Raw genomic sequence first — 14,845 nt, forward strand, 5'->3', positions numbered from 1 at the left:
ACATCATCAAAACTTCATCTTCATCATTTTGCTAACAGATATTATAAATAAAAATTAATAAAAATAAAAGATAAAAAAAATATATAAAATAATAATAAACAAAAATTACTTCAAAGGGTTTAAGCACATGTGCGACCATTCATGTCAGCCTTGTGTTGAAACCTTTTTCTTATTCTTCTCAAAATTAAACAAAAAATATTTCAAAGGGTTTAAGCACACGTGCGACCACTCGCGTCAGCCTTGTGTTGAAAGCCTTTTTCTTACTTTTTCTTATTCTCTTAAAGTTAAACAAAAATTATTTTAAAGGGTTTAAGCACACGTGTGACCATTCGCGTCAGCCTTGTGTTGAAAACCTTCTTCTTATTTCTTTTAAATTTAAACAAAAATTATTTCAAAGGGTTTAAGCACACGTGCGACCATTCGCGTCAGCCTTGTGTTGAAAACCTTTTTCCTTATTCTTTTAAAATTAAGCAGAAATTATTTCAAAGGGTTTAAGCACACGTGCGACCATTCGCGTCAGCCTTGTGTTGAAAACCTTTCTCTTATTCTTCATTTTCCCAAAAAATCCAAATCTTGTCCAAAACAAATTCCTCAAACAAATTTCCCAAACGATTTTCTAGAACTACGTAACCCTGATTTCTCATTTTGAGAATACATAGGAGCAAGGTCAATCCTTGTCGGGCACAAAAGATAAAAAAATATTTTTGTTTCTTTAGAATTTTATTTTCTGGGATAATTAAACATTTTGAAAAACCACATCAAGTTTGTGTATTTAATTAAAGGTACTGCCTTAGGGCAGGCGTTGTAGGGTGCTAACACCTTCCCTACACGTAACCGACTCCCGAAACCATAATCTGGTTTTCATAGACTAAGCCTTATCCTTTTTATGGTTTTTTCCGTAGTTTTCCAAAATAAACTATGGTGACGACTCCAAACTCTCTTTTCAAAACTCGTTTTCCTTTTTTGGATCGTCGTCCCGTCGCGATTTCCGGTTGCGACAGATGGCGACTCCACTGGGGACACTAGAGAGTCAGGCCATTTAATTAAATACGCGAATTCGATGTGGTTGTTCTGTGTTTTTCTTCCCATTTTCTTTCTCTATGTTTGATTATTGAAATAATTGCGTGTGAATTGTCTTGATATTGAACCCTAGGGTAGAAAACATGTTTATATCTGCCTGGGATTTTTCCTGGTTGTTTTGCAGGTGAGGGTTTGGGTGCGTTGGATTCTCCCTTCACACACACACTTTATCCGTATCTTGAGTGGGGCCCTATACCCGGGTCTGAGCGAAGTTTAAAATTAGAGGGCTTGTGTAGCGGTGCCACTTGGGCCATAGTGCCTGTTTGGCTATCGTGATAACCCCAGCTAGAGTTTGTTCTCTTCATTTGTATTTTCACACCTAGTTGATTACTCGACTGTTGTGGATATGCTTTGGAGGGGGCCATAGCTCTAGTGACCATTGATCTTTAGGCTCAAGGAACCATCCGTGTGAGATTACATATACTTAACCTTGAATCTTAAGTGTCAAACCTTCGTAGGGGCACAAAGGGAGATGTGTGCAGTCTTCTAACCCTCATTTTCATTTAATAAAATCACGCATCTTGTGCATATCTTGAGTCACTTGTCTTTCTTGCGAATCGTCAAACTCTTGTTTTTCGAAAGTAACAAAAAATGATAAATGAAAAACAAAAGTTGGAGTGTCAAACTTTTCCGAGGTCCAGTGTTTAATCAAAAATAAAAATTTGACGTTTTTCTCGAGACGTTTGTGCACATGTTGTTGAAAACCCTCACCCTTCACTTTTCCAAAATAAAGCATCTTCCCCAAAACAAACACTATTATTGCCCTTAGTAACAAAGTAAACCTTTACTCTGGGCAATTCGGTCTGGCCAAAAGATTTCTCGCTTGCGCTAGTAAGGTGATCCCTGAATCCATTGGGACAAAAACAAAAGGAAGGAAAAAACAAAACAAGAAGAAGCATTCCACTAGATTGAAAACCTGAAAGGACAATCTAGAAAGGAAAAAGCAAAAAAAAAAAGAAAAAAATGAATCATGTTGAGGTCGTCTAGTCGCAGAATTAATCTTTTGAAAATAAAGCAATCAGAATTTGAAATGATGTGTGACCTTCTTTCTTTATCCAAAAAGAAAAAAATTATATCCATTGTCACCCCATTTGAGCCTAAAATAAATTCTTTTTCAAAATTATCCCCAAGCAAGGGTTTCCATCAGGCAGGAGTCAACTCATGATACAAATGAAGAGCACTCAATGATTAATCGAAGAGAATTCATCAAGAGTGAACAAAAAATACACAAAAAACAAAAAAAAAATCACAAAGTGGTGTTGAGCAAAAAGAATGAAAATCGAAGTTCAAGAAAAAACCAAAGTGCTCAACAAGTCAAAAAGTTGATGCAATACTTAGATGATAACCCTTATTTCAAAAAAATATAACCAACAAACATTCATTTGGGCCTTTATATCTTTTTTTAAAATACCTTTTAGCCCCTAGCCACATTACAAGCCTAATAAAGTCCACGCAGATTGAATAATGATTGCTCAAATTTTTATAAAGCATAATTTTGCGATAAGGCAAAATGACTTTCAATATGTCGTAAAAAAAAAGTTGAAAACGAATGAATATAAAAGAAAGAAAAAGGTAATGTCTCAAGAAGAGGGGATCTTCCTGTAACCTAGCCAGAAGCATATAAAAGAAAATCAAAACAATTGGTGTTGTCCTTTTAGCCGATCTTTTTCATGCCCACTACCTCTTCCAAATGGAACCCTTTGCCATGGAAAAAACTAGGGCAGCTTTGGGAGTCTCATACAAATTTTTCATCAACCCATGACCCAAGACTGGGGCAGCTTTGTGAGTCTCAAACAAATTTTTCATCAACCCATGATACCAAGACTGGGGCAGATTTGCAAGTCTCATTTGATTTGTTCACCCTTATTTTCATGGATCCATACACCTATGCTCATTTTCCCAAACACTAAACCGGGGCAAAAAAATTTTTGGTATATCTTGTTTCATCTTGGCACTCACATATTACATCTCCTTTAAGGATTGTAGTACCCATGTGCCGGTCCCAGTCTTCCAAACCATTCCAAACAACTCTCATTCTCTTCAAAACCATTCTCTTGCCAATAAATTCAAGCATGTGTGCACAGATGTCTCGAAAGAAAAGTCAAAATGTAATAATCTCAAAGTTTAGACCTCGGATGTAAGACATTTATCAATTTCACAAAACATTGAAAATGAAAATCAGTTTGATGATTACGAGCAAGACGATTGACTCAAGCAAAAAGAAAACACAAAATAAAGCAAATGTTTTTCTTATGTACACAATCCATGAAAACGAAAGTTTTTCTGATCGAAATCCTCTTCATTCATATGAGTGGTTGTCGAATCCTCCTTCAAATAATACAAAAAAAGTAGCATCAAGATTTTAACACTTTGTAGTGAAGGGTTTCAACGCCCTAATGTCTTTTCAAAAATAAAATTTCGGTCGAAAATTACGAAAACATTTCACAAAATTATGAATTTCAAAAATTTCACAATTTGTAAGCCTAGTTTCTACACTGGCACCTAAGCCCAGTTTCTACACTGGCACCTAAGCCCAGTTTCTACACTAGCCTCTAAGCCCAGTTTCTACATTGGCACCTAAGCCCAGTTTCTACACTGGCTTATAAGCCCAGTTTCTACACTGGCACCCTAAGCCTAGTTTCTACACCGACACCTAAGCCCAGTTTCTACACTGACACCCTAAGCCTAGTTTCTACACCGGCACCTAAGCCCAGTTTCTACACTGGCCCACCAAGCCCAGCCCTCTCCTCTTTATGCACTTTGCTTCACCACTTTTACTTGTGTTCTTCAATTTCACACTAACTCTTGAGGCAAGCAAAGAAAGCAGCACATGAATATAAAACGATTTCAAAAAATAAGCAGTCATATTTTTTTTATATCAAATAAGAGAAAAATAAATAAGAGTACTATATTTCGAAAATATATGAAATAATTATTTATTTATTTATTGGTGAATGAGAAAACCAATTTATTTAAGAAACTAAGAATTAAATTAAACTATTTTTAATTTAATTTTGGAAGTATATATATTAATTTATATGCATATTACGGTAAAAAAAGCACATCATTTATTGATCAACTGATTGGACATGGATGTTGTTTTTTCGTTTTTCTAACTTTGGAAGAAGGTAGAAAAATAGGGACATGAAACGAAACGAAAACTACACTAAATTCATGTGTATATTATTTCATAGTCTGAGTTGAGTGTGAATAAATTGAATTTTATTTCATAAATTAAAAGTTTTTATTATATAAAATAGTTTTTATTATTAATAAATTATTATAATTTGTTTGTAAATTAAAATATAAAATAATCTTTAACATTAATTATAGAAGTTTTACCTATTCATTAAAGTTATTGTTTAATTTAAAAGTAAATATTAATTTAAAATCAATTAATGATAGACATTGATTTATAGACTTGAATTCATATGCTTACAAAATAAATAAAGTTAATTGTGGTTATTTTTATTTGATTGTTTTTTAAAATTAGTTATTTTTTAATTAAAAAATGGGTTAAATATGTTTCTAGTTCCTATACTTTGTTTTGGTTTTAGTCTCTTTTTCAAAGTAAGGTATATTTTAGTCCTCCAACTTATGGAAACTATGGTTTTAGTCCTCCAAAACTAACATCATTAAAAATCTGGTGAGTTGGCTAACGTTTGCCACATGTTCTTACATTTTAAATGCAAAGTTAATCCAACATTGGTAAAGTTTGCTTTATTAGGTTCATTGCAAAGTGTGGTCTGAAGGCTTTGTGCAAGCTTTTACTAAACCAAACTTTTACTATCAATTTAAGATGTAATCTGATGCAATAAACACAACAAGCACAAATTCACCAAATTCTGCAACTTATCAGAAAAAGTGTTGAAAATTTTGGTGGTTTAAATGTCAATTTTGCACAAACGAGTTTGGACACTTAATGTGATGATTTGAGCAACTTTGTTTTAACAAATGTGACATGTACAAATTGCCAGTAGAGGCTAAAAGCTTTCAGATCAAAATTTCACTGTATGAGTTGCTCTTTAACACCAAAATTGGTGGTTTGGAATGGCAAATTTGCACAAATCAATTTAGACACTCAAAATGTTGATTGGAGCAACTTTATTTTACCAATCATGAATTCTTCCAATAGCCAACAGAGGCTAAAAACATGTAAATCAAAATTTGACCATATCAGTTGCTCTTAATCACTAAATTGTTTTCAACTCATCCACCAAAAATCAACATAGGATTCAAACTAATATGTAATCACACAATATGACTCTGAAACATCACTTTAATATTGATAAAGACACTAGAAGGAAAATTATGAAGCACACTTTGAATCACAAAACCAAGCCATGGCAGAAGACTTTAGCCTACACCAGCTAAAGCAGCTAAAGCAATTACAGATAGTTAGTGTTTCAGCTATAGCCAAAGCAATTAAAGAAGGGTTATCATTTAAGAACAAGGTGCAACTTGATAACAGGAATAAAAGTGACCTTCTGAAATATGGCTGTTACAGTAAATGAAGGTGCTATTTTAATTGTAGAATTGGTTCTAACATATTGGTTCTAGCATATAGGTTATAACATCACCTAAACAATGTGGTTGTGATAAGTATAAATAAAAGCACCACCTAAACAATGAACCTCCTAAGTATAAATAAAAGCAGCACGAAACAGAATTCAATGAATAGTGTGTTTGGTACAAATTCAGTACAACACCGAATGCTTAATCAATACAGGACGTTCCAACACCGAAAAAAGCACCCAATAAAGCACAGTGAAAGGGGTAAGGAAGTGGTCCCTGGGCACTATAAATAACACAATATAAAAGTGGTCCCTGACCACTTTAATTAACATTGCATTGAAGAATATAAAAGTGGTCCCAGAGCACTATAAATAACATAATAATTCAGTCAACAATAGCAAGTGGTCCTGACTACTTTAATGTACATGAAAAACAAGTGGTCCAAAAAATATTGTGCCCACTACTAATGGTCTCCCTAAGTGGGTTAGATTGAGTACAAAAAGCCACATTCCTACACTAGGAAATCAATTGCAACTTGCTTGAGACCCAATAATTTGTCCAGCCAGTCTTGAGGATATTCTTCTTCCATCTTCATGCATACTTGAATCCCCTTCAGGTTGTGATGTTGATGCAGCCCCTGCATCTCTTCCTGATGTCCTTGCAGCTGATGCAGATGCAGCCCTTGCAGCTGATGCAGATGCAGCCCTTGCAGCTGATGCAGATGCAGCCCTTGCAGCTGATGCAGATGCAGCCCTTGCAGCTGATGCAAAAGCTCCCCTTCCAGCAGATCGTCTTCTAGTTGAAACAATTCTTGTTGCAGATGCATCCCTTGTGTCCTGTGAAAGGGGTAAGGAAGTTACATAAGACATACTTGTAAATGAATGAAGTAGTAAATAACAAGAGCAAGAAGAATTACCTTGCTTTTCTACCTATTTTTACAAATTCTTACATTGTGCCCATATGCATTGCAACTGCTACACTTCATACCAATATTTTTCTTTGACAATTTTGAATGACTGACATATTCATCAACTTCTCGTCTTCTTAATTTTTTTGGCCTCCCAGGAGGTGTTTTATAAATGTAAGGTAGTAGTGGTGCAGAGTCAGATTTAGGCCAAAGTTGTTGTCCAGTGATAGGAGTTATAATAGGAGCATAACAAGTTCTATACGCATCTTTCTTATAATAAGGATGAACATAATGTTTTAGGTTTTCTAATTTGTAATGAATGGCAACAACAACATGTCTACATGGTATTCCTACCAAATCCCAAAAGTAACAATTACAAGTGTGATTACTTAAATCAACCACAAACTTGTCCATTGTAAAGCCATGAGTTACTTCAAATTGTGAACCCCCTGCCCAAACTGGAAGCCAATTCCTACTCTTTTCAACCTCCTTATCCAACCTTTTCCTTGGTTTAGGCATAACATCACCAGGATATGTGTCAACTTTTTCTCTAAGGCTTGCAAACCTACTCATTATATATGACCTAATCTATTCCATCAATGTAATTATAGGTTTGTCTCTTGCCACTAAAATTGTACTATTAAAAGACTCAGACAAGTTATTGATCAACACATCACACCTAGGATATGCACTAAAAGCATATTTACACCAATTTCTAGTTGGTATAGTCATTAACAAATTAAAAACATCAACATTCACAATCTTTAACTCACCCATTTTTTTTCCCATTCCTTATAGTATGTTGCCTTTGCAGTCCCCATCATAAGGTCTCTAATGAGTATGCCTTCACCAATTTTTTTCTTGTAATTGTTGTACAAATGGCGTAAACATAGTCTATGCTCCATTGCTCCACCCCATTCAAGATATCATCAAAAAATGACATTAATCCCTACAATATCAAAGTAGGAAGAAACTGCACATTAAAATCCATAGGAAGAAATTAACAAAATTGCATGAAAACAGCTTTACTATTTGAAAAATTGCACTTTACTAAGACATTGACATAATGCAGCTAATAGATTAACAGCTTCAGGAATGTGACAAATAAAGGTGCAAATACCATCATATATGATGCAACTACGTACCAATAAAGGTGCAAATAAATTGATAAGCACAAGAAGATTTTCTACTTAATGTTCTATTATAGCATCATCATTCTCTTACCAGATTATAGAACAAATTGTTCTCTTGAGTTCATAGGAATTATTTTAGTGTAATGTACCTTTTGCTGATTCGAAATAAAGATCCATCTTTGACAATCTATGCCTCCAATATCATCAAGCAGCTATGTCAAAAACCACCTCCATGTCTCTTTGCATTCACTTTATACCACAACAAAAGCTAGTGGGAAATATTGGTCATTAGGGTCTCTTCCTACTGCAATTAACAACTGACCTCCAAAACTTGTCTTCAAGTGACAACCATCTACCCCAATGAATGATCTGCAACTACCTAAAAACCCCTCNTTACANCCATCCAAACACATGTAAAATGACCCAAACCTTGGTGGCAAGGTGGGTTGGGGTTGATTGACCAATATCTTGAAGGTTCCAGCCTTCACTCTTAATAACTCAGCCACATAGTCATAAAGATAAGCATATTGTCTTTCTCCATCACCCATTAAAGAATCCATTGCAATTTTCTTAGCTCTTCCAGCCTTCCAATGAGTTATTCCAACACTATATGACTTTCTTATTTCATCTATGATTTAGATCACTGTCATGCCTCCTACATTCACAGATCTGTCAACCAAAACCTATGCAATCCATTCTACACTTGCACTTTTGCTACCAAAACCCCTTCCACACTTGTGCCCAACTAGAGTTTTCACTTTGAAGGTTTGGCTACTTCCTACCTTGCTAGGCATAATAACAAAACCACACCCCTTCTTACAAACTGCCCTTACTCTCTTCAAATCATTCTTGACAAACTTCACTTCTTTTCCATTCAAAACGCTATGCTCCTGCAGTGCACTCTTAAAATCTTTCAAAGACTTAAACTCCATTCCCAATCTAAATTTGAAGCCCTTCATCATATCTTCAGCTATATACTTTGGAAAGTGTCTCTTATTCTCCTTCACATCCTCATCATTATCTACATTTGAAGACAACTTATCTGTATCATAATCTTCATTTATCTCAAGATGTCCAACCTCTTCGTTAATAAAAAATACCCCCTCATTATCTTCCAATCTACACTTCACATTTTTATTTTTCTTTTTCATTCTCATTCTCTTCCACCTATCCATAACTGGATTAATATTTCTTCTCTCTTCTTCCACCGTCTCATTGTCCATCCCAAACCCATCATCATCATTTTCCATTCTCTCCTCTTCAATGTCATCAACATTTTCCAACCCTTCGCCCTCAACGACATTGCCCTCTTCATCCTCTTCCTCTTGCTCTTCCTCTTCCACCATTTCTCCCTCAACATTCCCATCTTCCTCTTCGTTATCCAGTAGCAAGTCTTGTACTTACACATTTCCCTCCACCCCACCAAAATCTTCTTCATCCACTGCTTCACCTTCTTCAACAACATAACCATGTGCTTCATCCATAACAACTTCTTCTTCCATCTCGTCCTCCATCACCTCTACTCGTACTTCGTCTGCTTCCTCACCAGATGTAAGAAAAGTAATTTCATCTAGCTGATTGGGTTAGAGATGTTGAACAGAGATTTCAACTTCCTCCTTATTTGCCTAGTTAGACAACAAAATTGCTTCTCTGTCATCTATCAGTGGTCTGAGGTTGTTCATTGCCTTTTCTTTCGAACCCTTCCACCAAAGCTTGAACTCTCCATCATACTTGAATTCTCTAACCATTCCCACCGCTTCAAAGTATGACCACATGTCGGGATCAATTCCTCTAATAACATGTATCTCTCCTCCCACATATTCTAATTCCTTGTTCTTTAGGAACTTCCCCATATGATATAGAGAGACATCAAAAACCATTTTTCCTACATGGTCAAATGGCACATTACACAGAGCATGCACAACAAAATGCACATTACACAGACAATACAAATTTCACTAAAATTAGAAAATTACCTTCTTCAACGAATCGCTGATCTTTCACACAAAATGCATATGCAACTGATTTTGAATGACCGCGAACACTAGCACCTATGACAGCAAATGCAGACAACAAGCACGAACACCAGCACGAACCCTAGCACGTACGATAGCAAATTCCAATAACAAGCACGAACACAAAATGCAGAGAACAAGCACAAACCCTAAGTCACCTCTTTGCGATTCACCTTCAACCTGAGCTGAAATGATGTCCTCCTCTTTAACACCAGCATGAACCCTAAGTCATTTTTAACACCAATTTCAATCTAAAAATCCCTAAATTGAAACTGTAAACTTTAACACATGTCAGAAAAGAATGAACCACACGTAGCAACAGAAAGGAAGCAAATGTGTCATCCCACGTGGACAAAGACGTTAGCCCGCTCACCAGATTTTTAACGGTGTTAGTTATAGAGGACTAAAACCATAATTTCCTTAAATTGGAGGACTAAAATTTACCTTACTTTGAAAGAGGGACTAAAACCAAAACCGCTTCAAAGTATAGGGACTAAAAACACATTTAACCCCTACAAAATTACCTATAAAATAAGTAAAAACTACATATAATAAAATTATAAAAAATATATATTTAATTTTATAATTACAATAATAAGAATAATAATAATTTTATTAGTTTTATTATTATAATAACACACATGCACTAGTAAAAATTTAATATATATTTTTGTTTTAAATTGTGGAATTTGGAAATTTTATGAATTGTTCATCCTGAACACTTAAATTGAAAAAAAAACACACACACAACTTTTATTTATTTTATTAGGGGTGTAATTGTGTTTGAAAAATTTTGGAGGTACATCAAGAAAATATGGGACTACAGAAAACACCAGCTATTGTTCTTTGAGAACAATTTATGAGTTAGAAAAGTTAAGCATCATAGACATTTAAAAGAAAATGAAAATGGTGCAAAGAACTTTTGATTGTGCTATTTGAATTGATTTTATGTCTTAGAAAATGATAGATGTTAGAAATTGAAAAAGAAGAAAATGAAACTGGTCCATAGAGACCTTAAGCTATTAATTATTGTTTCTTAATCCATTTAACGAGTTAGAAAAAATAAGTAGATGAAGACACTTGAAAGAAACAAAATGAAAATGGTCCAAAAACTTAAACAATTGATTATCCTATATTCGAATAAATGTTATGAATTATAAAATTAAGCATGTTAGAAAAAAAAAAATGAAAGTGGTCCAATTACCTTACGATATTCATAGTTATAATCAAATCCATTTTATAAGTTAGAAAACTACACTAGTAAAAAAAAGCAATATACAGCGCACATTATGCCACGGTTCATCCGAAACCGCAGCATAATGCTGCGCGGTGGCAGTTTTGTAAATAAAACTAACTTATATGCCGCGGTTCCCCACTTAACCGCGGCATATACCCCAGTCAACAAACCCCTTTGACGCCACGTCAGAAAAAAAATTTAATGCAGGGGGAATAGGCCGCGGTTAAGTGGGGAACCGCGGCCTATTCCCCTGTCAATTTATTGNAGACTGACTGATGGGGAATGTCAGCAGGTTGCAGGGGGAATAGGCCGCGGTTCTCTGACCAACCGCGGCCTATTCCCCCTGCCACCTGCTGCCATTCCCCAAGAGTCAGCCCCTGTAATAAATTTACAGGGGAATACGCCGCGGTTGGTCAGAGAATCGCTGCCTATTCCCCTGTCAAGTTAATACAGGGGCTGACTGATGGGGAATGTCAGCAGGTAGCAGGGGGAATAGGCCGTGGTTGGTCAGAGAACCGCGGCCTATTCCCCCTGCTACCTGCTCACATTCCCCAAAAGGCAGTTGGGAGGCAGTTGAGGAATTCTGAACGTTGGGGAATAGGCAGCGATTCCCTGGACAACCGCGGCATATTCCCTGGTCAGAGTAATTTTTTATAATTTTCAAAGCATATGCCGCGGTTCAGCGCCCAACCGCGGCATATAAGTTAAATAAATTTTCAAAAATGCCATGCTGGATAATTTTTTTTAAAGGAATAGGCCGCGGTTAAGTGTAGAACCGCGGCATAAAGGGGGAATATGTCGCGGTTAAGTGTAGAACCGCGGCAAATTCCCTTCTGAAGGTTAAAAAACAAAAGCGCTGAACAGTTTTCTTCTTCATGCGAACCTGAAAACCTTCGTCTTCATCTCCGCCGCGATCGAGTTGCGATTTTTTGCTGTCATTGTGCTTGCATTGCTCCGACCGCCATTCTTCTCCACCGGCCTTGCTCTGACCGTCATTGTGCTTCTCTGTCGCACCGTTGCTTCTCTGTTGCGCCGTTCATCTCCTGCGAGCCAACCTGGTTTGATTTCTCGCCCTTCTTATGCTTTTATGCGATTCCTTTTCAATTTTATTGGCTTTTGTTGTTTTATATGCTTGTGATGCTCAAATTAAGGTCGGTGATATATATGCTTTTGTTGTTTTATGCGATTCCTTGATTTCTCGCATTGTCTAGGAAGTTTTGTTTTTGGGGCTTGTGGAAAGGAATTGAGCGAAAACCACATTTTGGGATCACTGATTTCATTTTCNTAAATGAGATGTCAGAAGCCAAATACCATTGAGAAACTAAAATCAATAATTATCCCATTTACCAGAAAGTGTAGCATGTTGTAGTTCTAACTCATAATGTGATATCTAATTCCAATTTTAAAAAATTGAAAAATGTAATTACGTGGCAATGTGAAAGTTATTTTGAGACATTGATATTGATAGATGATATTTTGTTCTATTTTTATTAATTTTAAATATTTTGTATGATACATTATCTGTTATTATGTCTATTTTGTGTGTAGGTATTGTGATTTTGCTGCGTTCTAAAACTCGGGTAGTCGTATCTTCTCTGTTGTCGGCTCCTTTTTCAGTCAAAACAATATTTTCCAAATTATTTTGCAAAGCAGGAATATTACAAAGAGATGGAGAGATATTCCAAGTACAAGTATTAAAGTACACCAGCAAGCATAGAGATACATATATTTTTCAAGAAACCAAATATCATTACAAAATATAATTTGGTCTCCAACGACATACCAAAAGTATGTTATGAAACAATGACATACCCTTCAAATTATACGTTGCCAAATAGATGAAAAATGATATGACTCAATTTTTTGATATTTTGTCTTACAAAATCTAGCAAGACCAAGGTCTAATTTTATAAACAAAGTCTCATGTCAATATAAGAATTTTCCACTAACATTCACTATTAAATGAAATAAAAAATTACTAAGCTTCTCTACATGTAATATAAAATACAATCTAAGTCAATGTTCAGAGGATACATATTCGATTGTATTCAATCTTTAAGGTTAAATTAAACTTAAGGATTTAGAGATTGAAAACTTTAAACAAAAATTAAAAAAAAAAATCAGATATTAAAAGCAAAATCAAGAAAAAGAAAATACCTCGATCCACAATTTCAAACAATTAAATAATATGAAAAATCATAGTTTTTTATATATTTAATTCTAATTTCAACAATTAATCGATTCAATCAATTCACTACACCAATTTGTACATAGTAAGTCTCAATATCATTCAATCCAATATATATTTAGTTATTAAATTAATATTCAATTGAATTCTAATTTTAACTTTAATTTCTCAAACACAAATTAATATCACAATAGCAAAATCAAAACTAAAAAAAAGGAACAAACTCGAAACAATTAACAATGAAAAAACTTAATTCATACTCAAATATTTACTTCTTATTATTCAATATAAAAAACACATAAGAAGAAGGAAGATGAGAAGAAAAAAACGAAATAAGGGAAGGAGAAAAAAACTAAAATTCTTTAAAATTTGTCCAATGATTTTATTTTATCTTGCTTTCAACCCAATTAGAACTTGTATAGGTTCCGAAAATTAAAACATTTTCATATTTGATTTCTATTGTCGAAGGCCACAATCCCTCGAAAAATGCCACAAGCCGTCGCTAAAGACTCATTACCGAGGGTCCGACGACGGTCAAAAAGCCCTTGGTAAATTGCCTGTCGCTAACTATTATCGAGGGTCAAAAGCCTTCGGTAATTACCGAGGGCCAGAAGCCTTCGGTAGTTACCAGATTTTAAGTAAAAAATAATGTGCAGCAGAGTAGAATAGCCAGAACTCAGTAGGCTGCAATTCATTTTCCAGCAATCCATTGACTAAAACCAATGATACAAAAAACACTGATGCATGAATCAACAACCTTTACATGCATTCCAAAAACTTAGGATACACATACATACTATAATATTAATACAAGAAAAAAAAAACACTATACAAATCTTCTTTCATTTCTCAGCAGTGGCCTCAAACTTATAGGAATATGCAGCAGATATATAGGATAACACTGATTATATTATAAAATGGTATGAACATCAAACAATAAGGCCTTCTTATGAAAGATCGAATAATTGGTCTAACCTTCCAGATAGTAAAAAGGGCTAAAAATTGAATGTAGAATCCTTCTTATCAGATTTTATCAAATTCAACCACCGTGTTAAAAATAATTTGATAATACCAGCATACTTTTTCCATTACTATTTCAAGGTGCTAAAGCGCAGGTGAAGAAACTTACTTATAGAGTGTCACCAGAAAGATAAGACATGCAACGAGGTTCATTAATCAATTCCCAACCAAAAATGGTGGGGCCATTTCTATACTCAATGCCGATAATACTATTCTTCCTTGTCAAGACAGTCTGCAAAAAAAAGAAAAATCAAAGGAAACAATTAATTGATCTAAGACAGATTCAAGGGTTGCAGATCTACACACAATCATGGCTAAGGGCCTGTGTATTAAAGCTAGGGGAGACAACTTATTACTATTGAAGTTCTCTTTTATAGAGTACTTCCAAATATTTTGTAGGTTCTAAGTGTTTATAGTATTTTTACCATTTTCATTGCATTGAGAATGTGTGTAGTACCATAGGATTTTAAATGAGTACTTAACTCCATCTAGAAGTAGCCTAATAAATGAACATACAAGTTTCNGCAAAAAATAANCACCAGGATAAANCATACACCAANTTTCACCAAGTTCCAGCAAAAGAGACAATTCATACATGCTGAAATTACTCAAACTATGAAATTTATAAAACAAATTCAATACTAACCTCTTTAGTAGACTTTATTTCGTGGACTGCAGGTTTGATAACAAATTTCTGCAAGGAAATAAAATTGGAAGATGTTCATCCATGGTCTAAATGCCAAACAGAAG

The 14,845-nt window shown here is 34.8% G+C and overlaps 1 protein-coding gene across 1 annotated transcript in view; it reads left to right on the plus strand.

Annotated features, from left to right (window-relative positions):
• Positions 1 to 14,405: 14,405 nt before the first annotated feature.
• LOC106760575 (dirigent protein 25-like) overlaps positions 14,406 to 14,845 on the plus strand; it is a 2,799-nt gene continuing 2,359 nt past the window's right edge. Inside the window, exon 1 of the mRNA XM_014643998.2 lies at positions 14,406 to 14,421. Within this exon, the coding sequence (XP_014499484.1) occupies positions 14,406 to 14,421 (16 nt within the window). The remainder of the gene's footprint in view (positions 14,422 to 14,845) is intronic.

The sequence above is a fragment of the Vigna radiata genome, chromosome 1 (genome assembly GCF_000741045.1).
Source record: "Vigna radiata var. radiata cultivar VC1973A chromosome 1, Vradiata_ver6, whole genome shotgun sequence".
In the NCBI taxonomy this organism is placed as follows: domain Eukaryota; kingdom Viridiplantae; phylum Streptophyta; class Magnoliopsida; order Fabales; family Fabaceae; genus Vigna; species Vigna radiata.